This window comes from Procambarus clarkii, chromosome 24, assembly GCF_040958095.1.
Source record: "Procambarus clarkii isolate CNS0578487 chromosome 24, FALCON_Pclarkii_2.0, whole genome shotgun sequence".
Classification (NCBI taxonomy): Eukaryota; Metazoa; Arthropoda; class Malacostraca; order Decapoda; family Cambaridae; genus Procambarus; species Procambarus clarkii.
The window spans coordinates 7470254-7487909 of NC_091173.1; the positions used below are offsets into that span (position 1 = coordinate 7470254).

A 17656-nucleotide genomic window follows, 5' to 3' on the forward strand; every position below is an offset into this window, starting at 1 on the left:
CCCTCAAGGGGCGCACAATTCAGTGAGTACAGATATCATATCTATTTTCTTTTTTATTTCTCTATACTGTTTTACTTTAACCTTAATTTGTTTCAACATTTGTCACTACAGAAGGTTGAACACCGCTAACACTACTAGAAAGTTAATTTTCCTGACTATCCTCTATCATCAATACGTCATGTTCTTCCTTACTTTCTTCAACGCACGTTTCACTTTCCATTTCACGTCCTGTTTCACTTTCCATTTCACGTCCTGTTTCACTTTCCATTTCACGTCCTGTTTCACTTTCTATTTCACGTCCTGTTTCACTTTCCATTTCACGTCCTGTTTCACTTTCCAGTTCACGTCCTGTTTCATTTTCCATTTCACGTCCTGTTTCACTTTCCATTTCACGTCCTGTTTCACCTCGTCTACCCTCCATAACTAATTTTTCTAAGGCCTCAATCCTCTTGTCTATTTATTTTTTTTTTAGATATTCCAATATTTGAGTACCAACCTCAGAGTTCCCTATATCGTCCTGAACCTTGTTTCCACAAGGTTTAATTTTTCAGCTGCATTTCCTACTTTCCCTAGGCTCGCCTTAAGTGTCTCCGTTCCTTTCTCCTACACATTGTTCACAGGCGCTGCTATTGGCTTCCAGCTGTTTCCTCTATGTTCCTGCTGCACAATCTTTCCTTCCTTCGAGGATACATCTATCCTGCTTGTAGCACCCGTCCTAGATTCTCAGATGAGACTTCATGCGGCATAGATAGGAACCAGCATTGTGGCTGCCTCGACAATTGTAACAAGATGAGACGATTTTTTCACCGTTTTTAATCTTGACTGCACTCTCGAGAGTCGTGTTTCTTACCACAGTACCGACACCTGGAGTCAAACTGGCATTTCCAAGTCATATGTCCCCAACGAGAACACTTTATGCATAATATGGGCTCCTCGGTGTATTTTGCAACTTTCCTGTAGCCTAGTCCTTGCACAAAAATTCTTTCTGGAGCCTCACCCTTTACCAAGGCAACAACCTGGCTTTGTTTTTCACCACGAACACTGTTCCTCTTTGCCCAAACAACACTATCATTGTTGAGCAATAGATAATCAGGATCCAAATAAGTTGGATACTTAAACACTATGACCTTGGTGTGTCTCATACCTTCTTCCGGAGTAACCATCACAATATTCTCAAACCCATCCTTCGTTAGGTGTTCCACAGCCTTTTCTGTCCCAACTGTTATGTAGGGCCGGTGAAGACCCTCCTTCAATAGTGGTTCATATTCAAAAAACTCCTTAGCCAAACGAACCGTCCACTCCAGCTTTTGATGAAAATTCAGTTGACACGCTGTGGGGAACAACAGCCTCTTCCTTCCATTAGTCTGCATCTCCTGCGTCCTGCTGAGCATGGCTTCATTTTTTGGTCTCTTTGTTATTTCCTCCTCACTGTCTCCGTCTCGCTGTCTTTGAATATTTCGCCGTTTATATATGTTCACTACTGCTTGATACGGCCTAGTATCATCCTGTCTGCCATCCCCACTGTCACACTCTCCAGGCCCAGTGCAGGATCTTCCATCACCTAGGCAGACCGAATCAGCCATTTCCTCGACACACAAAGGCACTGTATCACTGCAACACTCGTGAACAAATTCACAACATCTAGCTGCAGCAGCCATGTGCAAACACGAAGATGCGGAGCAACACATCCTCCTCGCATCATGCAGCAGACTGCACTGACTATTTTACCATCCATGTTATTCAGCCGTGTTATTTTTAGTTGACAAAGTATTGTGATTTCTGTATTAGGCTAGCTATCAGGACTTTATATTTACTCATAGTTCCTATAGTAACTTAATAATTATATGTGCTCCAATTCATGGCACATTACATTTTGTTCATGTTTACTAATTAAACAATTTGAATTTGAATTTAACCTTATAATATTAAACTCGAGATAATAAATCTTGAGTATAATAAAAGAATCACATACTGCTTCGCTCAAAACTTAGTGTCATCTGCAAATTTGATAATGTAGTTTGTAATATTCTCAACTATGTCATTGATGTAAATGATAGAGTTCTCCCTAAGTTGGACCCTTGCGGTACCCCACTATTTATTTATTTATTTATATATACAAGAGTGCTTACATTCTTGTACAGCCACTAGCACGCATAGCGTTTCAGGCAGGTCGTTAATCCTAATATTCCCTGGAGTACGACCCACCAAATCGTTACTGGTGAGTATCCATTTTACTGTTGGGAAAACAGAGGCTACAGTTAAGAATTGGCGCCCAGTAAATCCTCCCCTCATCACATTTCGGCAGGTATATTCATTTCCGTTTATTATCATTTATTCCATATGCTTGTAATTTAGATCCTAAATATCAACATGATTCCTAAACATATAAAAAAGCAGGCGTGATGTAAATCCTAAACACAATGCATAATTTAATCACTTAAACCAAAGCTGGGAACATTAGCGAAATACCATCTATGGTATATAAGAGTGCTGCCCCTGCTCTTGTACCCCTCTCCCGTCACGCAGGGTGCACTCGCACCTCCACAGATCTCCAGTATCAGCTCTTGATACTGGTAATGGCTCAAAAGGGCCACCACTTACGGGCTATTCATGCCCGTGCCACCTTTTTGGGTGGCTTAATCTTCATCAATCAATCTTGTACCCTCAGTTACAGCACCGCTCCTGTGCCAGGTAAGTCCATTGCGGGCTCACCATAGCCCGTGCTACTTGCCCCGCTCCTGTGCCAGGTAAGTTACCGGCTCACCATAGCCCTTGCTACTTCGAACTTGTTCCGAGTAGCTGAATCTATACCCAAGCCTAATTCACAAAAATTAAGACCCATTTCTCTGACGTCGTGCATGTGTAAAGTTCTTGAGAGAATTATTCTCGACAGACTAATGTTTCAAATCAAGCCCCACCTTGCTCCTAACCTGTATGGTTTCCTTCCTGGAAGAAGCACACAAACTTACTTTGCTGAATATTTTATCAGAGAGGGACCAAACTCTCAGGCGGCATTTATTGATCTCCAAACTGCTTTTGATATAGCAAACAGAAATAATCCTAGAACAATTAGCCTCTTTGGAGTTAAGGGAAGACTGTTGACATGGCTCAGGGGTTACCTGAGTAACAGAACCGCCTCAGTCCATTTCAAGGGGGTCAAAAGTAAACTTGTTCACCCTTTAAGTTGGGTACACCCCAGGGTGGAGTGCTAAGTCCTACACTGTTCAATGTTCTGATGCACAAATTAACAATTGATATTCCCACATTGGTGATTGTGGGGATTAGCATACAGGAGTTCATGCTGTTAAGGAAATAGTCAATTTGAGAGCAATTTTGTTGACCCAGGTCAATATTAAAGTCTCCTCCCAGAATGATGTGGTTTTTGTTGAGATTGTTGTTTATAATAAGATTCCTTAGGTTGTCTGAGAAAGAAGCTATGTTAGTATTGGGAAATCTATAGATGGATCCAATAGTCAAAGATGATTTAAGGGATTTAATTGTAAACTGAGCAAAAGTATATTCACAGTAGTCATCTCTGTCACTAATAACACTGTTGCAGATAAATGTATCTCGGTAATATATAGCTGTGCCACCACCTTTTTTATTAGGCCTACAGTTATGAATGGCTTTATAACCAGCTAAGTTGTAGAGTTGGGTATAGTCTTTATTTAGCCAAGTTTCTGTTAAAATAATGAACGATAAGTTAGTACCTAGTGCTGTGAGTAATGCATTTAAATCGTCAAAATGTTTACCAAGTGATCTAACATTTTGGTTGTAAACTGTTAATTAAAATCCTTGCTGCATGGGTAACAGCTTCTCCGTATCAACCTACTCCGGCTTAGCGCCCTGGAGAGGCTACTCCTTAGCGACAACCAGAGTGCAACCCCATAATCTCCTGAGACTGGTGGATGCCTACTACTATTTGTTGATATAAAACCTTGCTACAACGTACCTTTTTATCTTACCTGATATATAGATTAAGAACCTGCCTGAAACGCTATGCGTGAGTAAATCTTAAAATCTTATATAATCTCTTTATCCCATTGTACCTTCTTGTGAATCAATTATTATTATTACAATATGACAGTGTTTAGACTACATTTGGTTCAAGAACCAAATAGCCCCAAAGAGTTTATTGTATGGGTGAATAGATGAGTGAGTGTTGCCCGAAACACTATGCATATTAGTGCCTTTAGGTATTGTATGTACTAGCTCTATCTATAAATCCAACATTATGTTTGTAACTCATCATCTATATATGTACTTTTCCTGAATATAATATTTAATTTTATTTTATTTTATTTAATTTAATTTAATTTGTGGTGTGTGGCAAGGGTGGAGGCGAGGCGTCACAGTGTAGGAGTGCGAGGTGTGGCCTCTGGTGGCCCCGACCTGCCAGCTCTCACGCCTTCAAAACATCAACACTGTGTCACCTGGAGATGCTGGGGGAGGTCGCCGCTTACCTGCACGAGGAGATTTGCGTGTGAAGTGGACGTTTAGGAAGAGTAGTGGTGTGGTGGGGTTAGAGCAATGGTTGTGAGCGGCCTGAAGCAGCTGTACAGCACCACTTACAGCCAGGCCAGCTGCCCTGAAGCAGCACTGCTCGCCGCTGGTAACAACGAAGGCAAAATTACCGTTTTTGAGTGAGTTGGGATATATTTTGAGCTTCGTGTGATTGACGGACGTTTGGCCACTTTTCCCTGTCCATGATGCTTGTATTCTCGTAGCCGTAAATGTATATACCTGGGAACTAGGCAACTGTTGTGGGTTGCATCCTGGGGATGGCCGGTGGTTGGTCTAGGGCAGCGTCTCTCAACATCGGCTCCACTAAACCTTAAGATAACTATGGGTTCCGTAAGATAGTAATAAATAGGCCTTTTCTAATCATATGTAAATATATTTCGAATTCATTTGTGTTTAATTTTCTCATTTAACCAGCATCAAGAGCAAAGAAGGAAATCATCAATGAAATCAGTGCGTTTATCTAATGAATTAGGTAATGAACACAAAATTATTTCAGTTGTATGCCCTAGATGGCAATATCTCCCCCTGTTGAGAGTGGCTGGTCTAGGGGAAACATGATAAGCATAATAGGGTTAATGCCATTGATAATGAGAGAACAATTACCTACATCTATAAATTAGGATGTCCGATTGTCCAAGGTCAGAGGTTGGATGCTTGGGACTAGCCTGAAAACTACAGGGTCATTGATTGCTTTAAGGGGACAATAATCGGGGGTCGGAGTCGGCCCCTTATGATCCCCCCCTCCTATCCCCTGATAACAAGTTCCAACCTTGCTAAATCCCAAATTCCATTCTGGTTAAGCATTATCCAGCATACAAGGGAAGTGATGTGAGACCTATGAAAACCAAACTGTTAGTTTAGTTCATTTATTATGCACCCCCTTTTCCATCTTGTGGGAAGTAGGGGAATGGGTTACAGAGGCACATAATGGGCTCAGGGACTGAACCCCACAATTCATTTAGCTAAGCAAGTTACAATCTTGATGAGCTAATTACAAAATTCAATGCACATCATCACATCAACAATGGGCTTGAGACCAACCACAAGTACAGTTTCTAATTTAAGCAACTGACATATGTGGAGAGATAGTGTCACAATTGATGTTTATCATGCACACCGTCCCCCATCCAGTGGGCAGCAGTGGATAGGTTACAATCACTCGGATACTACCTACAGTTGGTAAACTAGGGATATTTGGTGAAGACTTCTGGCAGCAGATCATTTAGAATGAAATATTTACATATCTCTTGAAAATTTGTTATAGAGTTGTCTCTGAATTCATATATCTTTTTATACTCCATCACATAGTGATGGAGGGTGTGCAAATAATTTTGTTGACACAGTTTACATTTGGTCAGGGCTACATCAGCAGATAATAAAAATTCCCAGAGATACTTGTAATAGTCAAAGCCGTGCAATAGTAACATCTATAAGTCTGCTGATTTTATTGGATGACCCATAAATGTGACATACTGTATATTGACATAGATTTAAACTTTTGGACTAATTATTAATATTTGTATTATATTTTACTAATTTCCATATTACATAGCTTATCAGGTGTAAATGCCAGTCGAGAATCAGGTGTTGGTGAACGACTTGGGGGACCATGCAAGATAATCAATGCTCATAGTGATGCAGTCTATTCTATGGTGTCTACTGATGCTTTCTGCATCTCGGGAACAACAGGTTTGATTACAGTAAGTTAATGAACAATTTTTGTCTGTTTAAATTTTCTTCAGTCCATGATACTGTACAGCACAGTAAATTGCATGCTCTAGTGGTAGTCATTTAAAAAAAAAATTGAATTGTAGTGGTATTCATGTCTAGTGTAGAGTGGCAGACATTACATATCCCTACAATCATAGCAGGACAAATGACTGCCTTTTTTCTATGAGATTGTAATAAAAATTTCTTTGCAACCAGTTTTAGGAAAGTTAAGAACATGGTGTAACTTGTGTATATTTTTCTCAAGGTACTTTGAACTTAATAATTCTGGCATAACAATATAGAGAAGACAATCATTAGTGATTTGAAACTCGTTAAACATAGCGTGTTAATGGTTTAATATTTTTTTTATACAAATAGATGGGTATGTACCAGTGGATGTGTGGGTGTACAGATAGTGTCATCTTCATTTATAATTCTTCAGTTGTGCTCTAGGTAGTAATAGTGAATAAAAAATAAAATTGAATTCATTCCCTGAAAGTTTAGTTTGAGCTGAATGTTTTAGTAATTATTACTGCTAACTAAATGCAGTAGCTTCTTACGTGAGGATTCTCAATGTGGAAGTTAGTGAGTGTGGGGAAGGATTACCTTTCGAGGTAATACACAGAGGTACATTTGTTTAGTGGAGAAGAGGGCATTTCTGCTGCCATTGGGGTGAAATGATGTACCTGTACATTTTAAAATATAAACATGCAATTTTTATTGTTAGGGGCGTCGGTGGAATGAATTGAGGCACCAACAGTCCCAGCCAGCATGGACAATATCTCTGGAATGTGACCAAGCCAATTTTGGGGTAAGTCATATTCTTGGAATTACCTTAACTGTCTTTTATCGATGTACTGTAAATGTAAAGACTTGTTACTATATATTGCTTTACTACAGTATTTAGATATCTTATTTAATAAGGTCTGAATTGTATACAGCCATATTAATTGGAAATTAAATATTAGAAAGATATCAGAGGATTTTGAATAAAGACTAAGAGAGTTAGCAAGTGGAAGAAACTTTGGAATGTGACATAGCAAATCTTTGAACTTATCCAGGTTTATAGCTAAGAGTTTAACTTTCTTACAGACACCAGAAGTAAACAGCTTATCATATGACTCGGCAAGAGGTCTTGTTTATGCAGCTTGTGGTGACTGGCGCACTCACGTGTATGACCTGGAAACTGGTAAACGTACACAGACGTTGGAAGGGCATGATGACTATGTACACGATGTGGTTACCAGGTGTGACTTTATTTTTTTTTTTTAATCTGTAGCAAGTACAGTATATATTCTATACATTTTGTTTTGTTTACTAACCATGTAATATTTGGTTAAAAGATCTTGCAAGAATATAGGATGTATCCAGGACTAAGGATTTTTGTTCTTAAAGTTTGAATAAAATTTTCTGAACGGTAAAATAATATTGACACAATTCACTGCAAAATAATATATAATGAACCAGCCTGACTTACAACAAGAGAAACTGAGTGCTAAACATGGGAAAGAAAGTCAGCTGGTACAAGATTTACTACAGTATATTATCACACAGATTGATATCTGATATGTGATCTCGCCATCCTCTAATTATTAACTCGATGGGTTTGTTAGGGAGTTGTAACACGGGTTCGGTTTCCTCTCTCTTTACTTCCTTCTTTCTACTCCCTCTACCCGTATTCTTACTTTTATTTCTAAACCAAGGGACTCCAAAACTTTTAACAAAGCCAACTCCACGCCACGTGGTCCTAAGACGATTGACCGACTTAGGATTCTACACCCAGTATGACGTGACCTAAGCTCTGCACAAAACCCTAGAGTCACCTCTGCTGCCACCACCAGACCAGTAATACAAGAGCAATGATCGAGGTCTGGATCGATCACGCTAATTAATCAACCTAGGGGCTTGATCCCCACTATAAACGATGACCTTGAGTGTGGAATAAATTACACGGTAATGATAATTCCGATTCGATGTTAGAATCGGCGCCCAATGCAACTCTGCCTCGTGTGGACCACGTGACCACGTGAACACCTGGAGCGGTAGTTAGAGTGAATTGTAATTTGGTTGAGTTGATATTGATTTGTCTGTATGAGATGGTGTGATCTTTGTTGAAAAAAGAACTTTTGAGGGATGAATAATTAATGTAATGCATTTAGTATAAAGCAGATGGAAAAAAGTTGAAACCTTATCAGACATTGAGAGGTGCTGGATGCTGTGGCTATTTTAACAATAGGATACTTCAGTCATTTGGATTGTCAAACACTGTTAAAATCAATTCTTGTGGTAGAGTGGTAGAGGCCCTGATATTTTGTCTTTATATATTGCACATTTTTGCCACTTTAGTTTTTATGTAAATAAATTTGTAAAACTTTTTAATCAGTGGTACAGTATTCATAAATAAATAAATTTTAGTCAGTGATAGAATTGCTTTTAAAAGTGAAACATTGATAGATATTTAGGTGTGACTGATAAAATTAGATGATAGTCAAATTTTATTGTAAAAGTATATTGTCCTCTTATATTTTCCATGTGTTTTATGATGCATCAACAGTGGTAACTTGGTTGCTAGTGGTGGTGAAGACGGTCAGGTGTTTGTGTGGGACCCACGGGCAGGAAGGGAGCCTCGGCATAAATTGGCACCTCACACCCAAGATCAGCTGGCTAGACCACATCTTGGGAGATTCATAGCATCTCTTGATCTCTACAATGACTGGCTTGTAAGAAAAAATTTATATATAGCAGTGCACTTCCTGTGAATTTTATATCTTGTTTTCTATGCTTATCTGTAGATGTTGCTGAAATCTTTACTGTCATTGATATCATGTGCATCTTGTCTTGCAATCCCAAGTATGGTACGTGAATGAGAGCGTATGTAACTTCACTGGGTTATGTAGTAATACTGTACCTTTTTGAGAGCTTCAATATGTTTCATGTGAAAGTGCTGTAGATATCATTTGAGCTGTCTGTCCACAGATTTATTATGACTAACATAACTTTATCAAGATATCTACTTTTTATAGTTAAGTGTTAGTGATATTGCTTTAGGGATCATCCAAGTGGAAGAGCTTGCAGCTAAGAACTTTTTAAGTGTGCCTCTCGGGTCATACTGGTGCTGAAGAGACACTGGAGAAAAGCTCAAGTCAGTCAAGAGTGACTACAGAAAGTTCAAGCCAGTCAAGAGTGACTACAGAAAGTTCACTTATAAACACTTTAAGGGCTGCCAAGTATTGCTCTCCCCAGGCTGCCAGTTTTCCCACATAACCACAATCTCTGATTGCCACAAATGACAGCACTTACATCGATACACCCCATCACATTCCTTCCTGGTCAGTCCTCATGATGGTTGGCAGGCTGAAGACCAGATTCAGTAAAGTAGCTAGTCTTATCCTTAAAATCTTTCGTTTCTTATTTGTGTATGACAAGCATAGTGTAACTTAACCAACCCAGTCTTCCCTTCTCTGTTCTGGGGGCATCTTATGTCTCGACAATTACGTCCGAAACCCCTCTGGCCCAGATCTGGAAGCGTATCCGCAAGATAGCGGGTAAGTTCGTTCCCGATGTTTCACCGGTCCTTCACCTCCATGATACTCTTGTGGCGGACCCGTTGCAGGTCGCTTCCGAACTGGGTTCCCACTTTTCTTCTGTTAGCTCTGGTCTTCATCTTCCCCAATCTTTCCTTCTTCGTAAACCTGTCCTTGAGTCTCGTCCTTTAGATTTCTGCACTCATCTTCAGCTTCCCTATAATGATCCCTTCTCTCTCTCTGAACTTCGTTCTGCCCTGGCCCTCTGCGGTTCTACGGCGGCGGGCTCCGATGGTATTCATTATGAGATGCTTCGCCATCTCCCTCCGAGCACGTCTCAGTATTTACTGAGTCTGTATAATCGGATCTGGGAGTCGTCGTCAGTCCCTGAGGACTGGCTCGATGCCGTTGTCCTCCCTGTTCGCAAACCAGGGTCTCTGGGTACTTCCCCTAAGGACTTTCGCCCTATTGCTCTCACAAGTTGTGTCTGCAAACTCTTTGAACGTATGGTTAACGTTCGTCTGATGTGGTTCCTGGAACACCATCACCTCCTCTCCCCTTCTCAATTTGGTTTCCGCAAGTGCCGCAGCACGACAGATGTCCTGGTGAACTTGGAGGTCTATATACGTACTGCTTTTGCTGCGAAGACCTCCGTTGTTGCCGTCCTTTTTGACCTAGAAAAGGCTTACGACACCACTTGGCGTTATCATATCCTATCTCAGCTTCATTCTTTTGGCCTTCGTGGTCATCTCCCTCTCTTTCTCCGCAGCTTCCTCTCTCGTCGTTCCTTTCGGGTGCGCCTTGGTACCGCTCTCTCTCCCCCTTTTCAGCAATACGAAGGTGTGCCCCAGGGTAGTGTTCTGAGCACTACTCTTTTTCTGGGTGCCCTCAATGGTCTTCTTTCCTCTCTTCCTTCTGGTGTCTTCTCCGCTCTCTATGTCGATGATCTTACCCTTTGTTGTCAGGGTGATGATTCGCCTCTCCTTCAACGCCGGCTTCAACTTGCGATTGATGCCGTGTCGTCTTGGGCCACAGGTCATGGCTTCAAGTTCTCTACTTCTAAAACTTGTGCCATGACTTTTACGCGGAAACGGGTTGTTCTTCGTCCCTCTTTGTCACTTTATGGTCATCCCCTTGAATACAAAGATTCCGCGAAGCTTTTGGGGTTATTCCTTGACACTCGTTTGTCTTGGTCTCCCCATATCTCTTACCTCCGTGTTGAGTGCTCTAAGTCCCTTGCCCTCCTTCGGGTCTTGTCCCATACTTCTTGGGGGGCAGATAGGCGCACTCTCCTTGCTTTACATTCCTCTCTCGTCCTGTCTAAGCTCGATTATGGTTGCCCTGCTTACTCGTCTGCTTCTCCTTCTACTCTTCGCCGTCTTGATGCTTTGCACCATACTGGGTTGCGCCTCAGTTCTGGTGCCTTTCGTTCGACTCCCGTCCTTAGCTTGTATGTTGACACTGGCTTCCTGTCTCTCCAGGACCGCCGTGATCGCTACTGTCTTCGCTATCTTGCGCGGTCCTTGCAACATCCTTCCTCTCGTCTCTGTCGTGCTTTAACTTTTACCCCTCCTGCGGTTCCTGTTCCTCTTCACCACCTCCCTCTTTCTGTCCGGTTATCTCGCCTGCAGGATTCTCTTTCCGTTCGTATTTCTGATGTTTCTCCTCGTGTTGTTCCTTCTTTGCCCCCGTGGAGGGTCCCTCTTCCGCGGTTTTGTACATCCTTGACTCGTATCACTAAAGCTTTTACCCCTCCTACAGTTCTAAAACGCCTTTTCCTCGAGCACTTTTCTTCTCACTCCCGCTCCGTTTCTGTCTTCACCGATGGGTCTAAGTCAGCGGACGGTGTTGGCTACTCTGTTGTTTTTCCTGATCGCACTTATATGTGTCGCTTGCCTCCGGAGACTAGCATCTTTACAGCGGAACTTTATGCTATTCTCTATGCTCTTCGTCTCCTGCTTTCTCGTTGTCAGTCTTCCTTTGTGGTTGTTGTTGACTCTCGTAGTGCCCTCATGGCTCTCGGGTGCTTTAATCCAGTTCATCCGGTAGTTGTCGAGATCCAGCATTGGCTGTTTCTCGTTCACAGTAAATTTAAGTCGGTTGAGTTTTGTTGGGTTCCCAGCCATATTGGCGTGTCTTTAAATGAGCGTGCGGATGCTGCCGCTAAGGAAGCTGTCCGCTCTTGTCCCATCTCTCGTAAAGGCATTCCGTATTCCGACTTTTACCCGGTTATCCATTCCTCAGTCCTTACCCGTTGGCAGGCTTCTTGGTTGTCTGTTACTGGTAACAAGCTACGTACTCTTAAATGTTGTGTTTCCTCGTGGCCGTCCTCCTTCCACCGTAACCGGCGGTGGGAAACAGCTCTAGCGAGGTTGCGTATTGGCCATACTCGCTTAACCCATGGTCACTTGATGGAGCGCCGCCCTGCTCCTTACTGTCCTAGTTGCATTGTCCCTCTTACGGTCGTGCATGTCCTTCTTGAATGTCCTGACTTCCAGGACGAGCGTGTGTCTTGCTTTCCGACCACCCCTCGCGGTCACCTGTCCCTCGATAGAATTCTTGGTGACTCGGATACTTTTGATATCGTTCGCCTTATGCGTTTTTGTTCTCGTATTGGCATCCTTGGTGATATTTAGCGCCCTCTGATTATTTTGCGTATTTGATGGTGCTACATAGCCTTCCCGGTTTGGTGCCTTCTTTTGATAATTACTTACTTACTTCTCTGTTCTGGTTCAGTTTGTGCTTCAGCAGTGGATTCCCACTACATTTACCATACCTTGGAGTTTTGCTCCAGGTATTTGTGCTGGACTTTACCTTGGGTAAACTTAGCTCTGTGTTCAAGTATGCTGTCATTATCTCCAGGTCTGGCATTGGTTAAGTTTCTTGAGTTTCTTTCTAGACATCTTTAAGAGAAAACTAGACAGTTTTCAAGAAGTGCCGGACCAACCGGACTGTAGTGGATATGTGGGCCTGCGGGCCGTTCCAAGCAGCAGCCTGTTGGACCAAGCTCTCAAGTACAGCCTGGCCTCGGGCCGGGCTTGGGCAGTAGAACTCCCTGAACCCCTATCCAGGTACAGCTTTTTTTTTTTTTTTTTTTTTTTTGAGATATATACAAGAGTTGTTACATTCTTGTACAGCCACTAGTACGTGTAGCGTTTCAGGCAGGTCCCTGGAATACGATCCCCACCGTGAAGAATCGTTTTTTCATCCAAGTACACATTTTACTGTTGCGTTAAACAGAGGCTACAGTTAAGGAATTGCGCCCAGTAAATCCTCCCCAGCCAGGATACGAACCCATGACATAGCGCTCGCGGAACGCCAGGCGAGTGTCTTACCACTACACCACGGAGACTGACTGTATGACATCCATGGTTGTATTTTGTGATTTTTTGTTTTGTACATGGGCTACCCTTGCCCTTTCTTGTATAAATATTTGGCAGGGTTTAGTTAGGATCAGTCAATAACTCTTGCTTTGGTTCCATGGCATCTTCAGTTACTGTTTATAACCAGTTCATTACCACCAGTGCTGTTTGCCATGGTTCAGTAGGTAAGTACAGGGATTGGCACATCATTGCCTGGTTCAGCCAGGTTAGGTATCATCCATTGTATTTTGCCCTAAAAGTTACTATATCTGCCTCTAGCATTTGCCCCTTTTCATTATAGGGTTGATTCCATCCCTGGGTGTGTTCAGTCTTTCATGTGTGGCCTTCAACCCTGTTTGAACCATCATCTTGGCAGACAGCTTTTGTTGTGGCCACTAAGCTTCAGACCTACTTCAGCACTGGAGGACTTGGTTTACAGTTTGTTCACAGGCATCATCATCCACATTTTTAAGAGATGGATTTAGCTCCACTTGTTCAGTATAATCCATGGGATAGAAGGCTCTCATCTTCCCAACCATCTCCACTTACTGCAGATTCTAATGACTATAATCCTTGGTTGGCACATGTGTAGGCTGGAGTACATATGGAGACCTTGTTTTCTGCAATCAAAACATATTTATTGGTAGTATTTTACAGTGTAATTACAAATATAATTTGTTTGGAGAATGATACTGTAAGCATGTAATATAAAAAAATACTTCAGTTATATGGATTGTTAATTTGTTGATCTCTTAAATTTCACGATTTTACTGGGTTACACAGGTATGTGGGGGTGGTCCACGGGCAGGAATCTTTCACTTACGGTCCTTGGCTTTAACAACAGTCTTGCCTTCTGCCAAAGCAGCCATCCATGTCACTAAATTCACAAGGCATGCAGAAGGTGGTGATCGAGGGGGTATTGTGATAGCAGGTAATAAAAAATAGTCTTAATAGCATGAAAATATTGAACAGTATTTTATACTGACAGTATAATAAATGAATATATGTGAAATGAAGAATATGTGAATTGATCCAATTACTAATAAAGTGTTTTGTGCGGAATGTTATGTGCAGTGCGAGATAGTCTGAAAACTTGAATATAAAATTCATTTAGACTTCTTGGAGATTTGGGTTACCTGAATTCAAATTAAGTTCTCAACAGTACTTATAACTCGCTTCGTAATCATCTGCATAATTTTTCATTACTTGTCCACATAGTAAATAGAGGTGACTGTTCTCAGGTGTGATGCCTCACCTCTGTGTGTGCAGCATGGCTGGTGTGGTCACAGCGCAGCTTCCGTCTTCCTCTCCGTGTATCTACACTGTCAATGTGACTGACAAACCCTTCACGGTATGTATTGACTAGAGTTTACCGAAACACAGCTTAATTAGTAGGTAAATATTTTGTGATGGTGGACACTTTTCTTTGAGCTAGGTTTAATAGTATGAGTCAGTCTTACAATGCCAAATATTTATTTGGTAGTAACATGCAAGAAGCTGAAATAGTATTTTCTAACATCTCTGATTCATTTGTGTCCTTTGTTTTGCAGTTTCTAGCTTTGGACAATGATTTTTTTTTCACTTTATTCATTCTCATGTGAGAGTTTGTGTTTTGTGCAATTACCAAGATGTAGTCACAGGATGAGAGTTAGGCTGTTGCTACAATTGTGTAATGTCACACAAATACTGTACTGCATAACCTACTCGCACCTTGTTCCATTACTATTTTGCCTGAGAACGCACCCACAAAAGTGTGCTGGGTATATGTGTGAGCACACATTTATTGTTCCCTATTCCTCAAGTGTTGACAATTTGCTTATGTCTGGAGGTCAGGATTCATTAAGCTGAACCCAAAACCACAAAGTTTTCTTGTTCATACACAGAAAATAATAGACAGAAGTAAGTTAACCAAAGGTATATAAGTACAGATAAATAGATTCTGGCAGACACTGACAGACAGGAATTAAGACAGTGATAAAGGTCATAAATTGAACAACTGACAGTAACTATAACTAGGTACTATACACTAAACAACACAGGGAGAGTACTTTGTGCATATTTAGCAATAAAATACTTTGATCTTATTTTGCAGATGATGACTTATGGGGGAACAAGCACGAAAATGGACGTTTGTTTCAACCTAAATTATCGGGATCATACAGTGTCATTGTTTGAAGATTGATTGCCAAATATTTATAAAGGTCAGCATGTCTAATTTTTAATATGTATCATTGAATTAAATAGTAAATTTTCTGGGTTTTGCCTTATTTACCTCAATGGGTTGAAACAGGTGTGCACATCTCATCAGGATAGTTTTCAGCATCTTTTTGAGGAATTTTATATTTTGGGATGGCTAGTAGTAAATTTTCACAAGGTATGAAGGGTGTATTTGCAAACCCCTCAAAGCCAATGAAATTATGAAGATTGTTAGAGATGGAAAAAGGCAAATTTTGAGATAAATTTATTAACATACAGTATCTGTATTCAGATATGTTCTTTGAGTGAGGAATTGCAGAAGATTATGAATGAGTATAATAATGTGAGAGAATAATGTTGCAGGTTAAGTTAGGAAAACTGAGGTTATGGTCTTTGAGAGAAGAAAATGGGATGTGGATTTTGTAATTCTGTATAGTGACAATGCATAGTGATTAGAACAGTAGGATAGAAATGAGAGTAGAGATATGTGAGAGATGTAATGAGTTTTTTTTAAATACTTTGTTGGTGTTAAATAAAAATTGTAGTATAGAAGGTGAAATAGAGGTGGAGGGGGGGAGGGTGATGTATAGAAGCATTATAAGGGGTGAAATAATAAAAGTAGGGAATATTAGTACAGTATAGGAGTTAAGAACAACATAGAAATGGTATACTGCTGTCAACACTGACATATGGTGGTGAAACTTGGGTATGGATCATATACCGTAATCATGTTTTTATTTAGCTTACGAACCATATAGTTTTTAGGTACACTGGGGAAAACCAATATTTAGCGGTGCCCACTAAACTTGTTTTCCAGCAGATACCTGGATGTAGTTAAAGCTATACTACAATAGTGGGTTACATGTTGTTTCTACAAAATGTATGGGTACACATTACTTGGCATACTTCAAGGATAAGATAAAGAATAATATACAGGTAATACAGTATATAATGTTGGTTTAACAATGTATAATGAAAAATATCTTCAATCTTTTGCAGATACAATATTGATATAAGACAGGTTAAGTGATGATACAATTGGAGTGCTTGATATAAGTACAGTATCACATGTCGCAATAATAATGTAAATCTACAAACGGTAACATTCAATATTATCTCAACCTAAGTGTTCGAACAGCTGGTGTAAGTATATAGTATGGGATAGCAACGAGGATGTATGAGAAAGGTGTAGAAAAGCAACATGTAAAGGATTTGGGATTAATGATATCTGACAATCTAATGGTTAGGGAGCATAACCAAGCAAATAGTGTCAGCTGGAAAAATAATAGGATGGATTACAAGAACCTTCAAATCCAGGGATCCCATCACAATGCTCATATTATTCAAATAACTTTTGCTGTCCCGTCTTGAGTACTGATCGATACTCACTTTCCGCTTCAGAGCAGGAGGGATTGCCGAAATAGACGGAATACAGAGAACATAGACAGCATGCATGCACACAATAAAATGTCTAAACAATCGACTTGAGAACGGTCCAGGACGGACCGAAACGTCGTCGTCACTTCACTTTCTAGTGTGTGGTTTGGTCAACATATCACACAAGATTATCACAGGTCAGACATAGCATACAAGGAAACAGCAACAGGTCACTAATACCAAATACTTGCTCCATTAAGATGAGTAAACGTGGGGAAAAGAGCAAGGAACAAGCAGGGCGATTAGAAAACTAACATTGCAGTTGAGCATGATTTTGATCAGGTCCTGTTGTTAGAGACAAGGTCATGTATGTAATAACCTTATGGAACCTCCATAATGTACAAAACTTTACACAATATGAATGTTAATAAAAAATTTATTCTACATCACTAGCTGACAGTATTTAATTCCCTCACTTTTGGTTTCCCTATCTGTTAAACTTATTTAATAGAATGCATTATGGCTCAAATTAAGTAACCTTAATAATGAATTTAAAACTTACAAGTTATATATTTGGGCAACGGTTGATTTTGATTTGTATTTTTAAGTCAAAGAGTGAAAGTATATATTGAGCACATGATCCTAGTATTGTCCATATCCAGTTCTGTGAATTTGTTGTTTAGCTTGTGACACCTACAAGCTAAAAATATAACATTTTATTTGGAATATACAAAAATGTAATTAGAAAGTAAGTAATTATCAAAAGAAGGCACCAAACCGGGAAGGCATGTAATTAGAAAAATAAAAAATAAATCAAACATTAAACTAAATCCTTACTTACTGTAACTTACTGTTAAAAGTAGAAGCTGGATTATAAGAATATTTTTATAATTCATCTCAATATTTTAAGGATAAGCTGCATAGCTTTGACTTGTAAGAATGTTATTATATTCCTTTTGTAGC

General features: G+C 40.3%; 1 protein-coding gene across 3 annotated transcripts; it reads left to right on the forward strand.

Moving 5' to 3' along the window:
- Window positions 1–4345: 4345 nt before the first annotated feature.
- Window positions 4346–17145, forward strand: thoc6 (THO complex 6). Of its 3 annotated transcripts, none has more exons than XM_069330536.1 (9): window positions 4346–4643; window positions 6077–6224; window positions 6962–7045; window positions 7327–7481; window positions 8789–8954; window positions 13904–14051; window positions 14362–14471; window positions 15213–15321; window positions 16316–17145. In XM_069330536.1, exons 1-8 carry the CDS (start codon window positions 4531–4533, stop codon window positions 15300–15302), a joined length of 1014 nt encoding a protein of 337 aa, XP_069186637.1. In that variant the 5' UTR covers window positions 4346–4530; the 3' UTR covers window positions 15303–15321; window positions 16316–17145. The 3 variants fall into 3 exon arrangements, with proteins under 3 accessions (XP_069186637.1, XP_045603899.1, XP_045603900.1); XM_045747943.2 differs by having other exon boundaries at window positions 16718–17145; XM_045747944.2 differs by having other exon boundaries at window positions 16723–17145.
- Window positions 17146–17656: the final 511 nt, after the last annotated feature.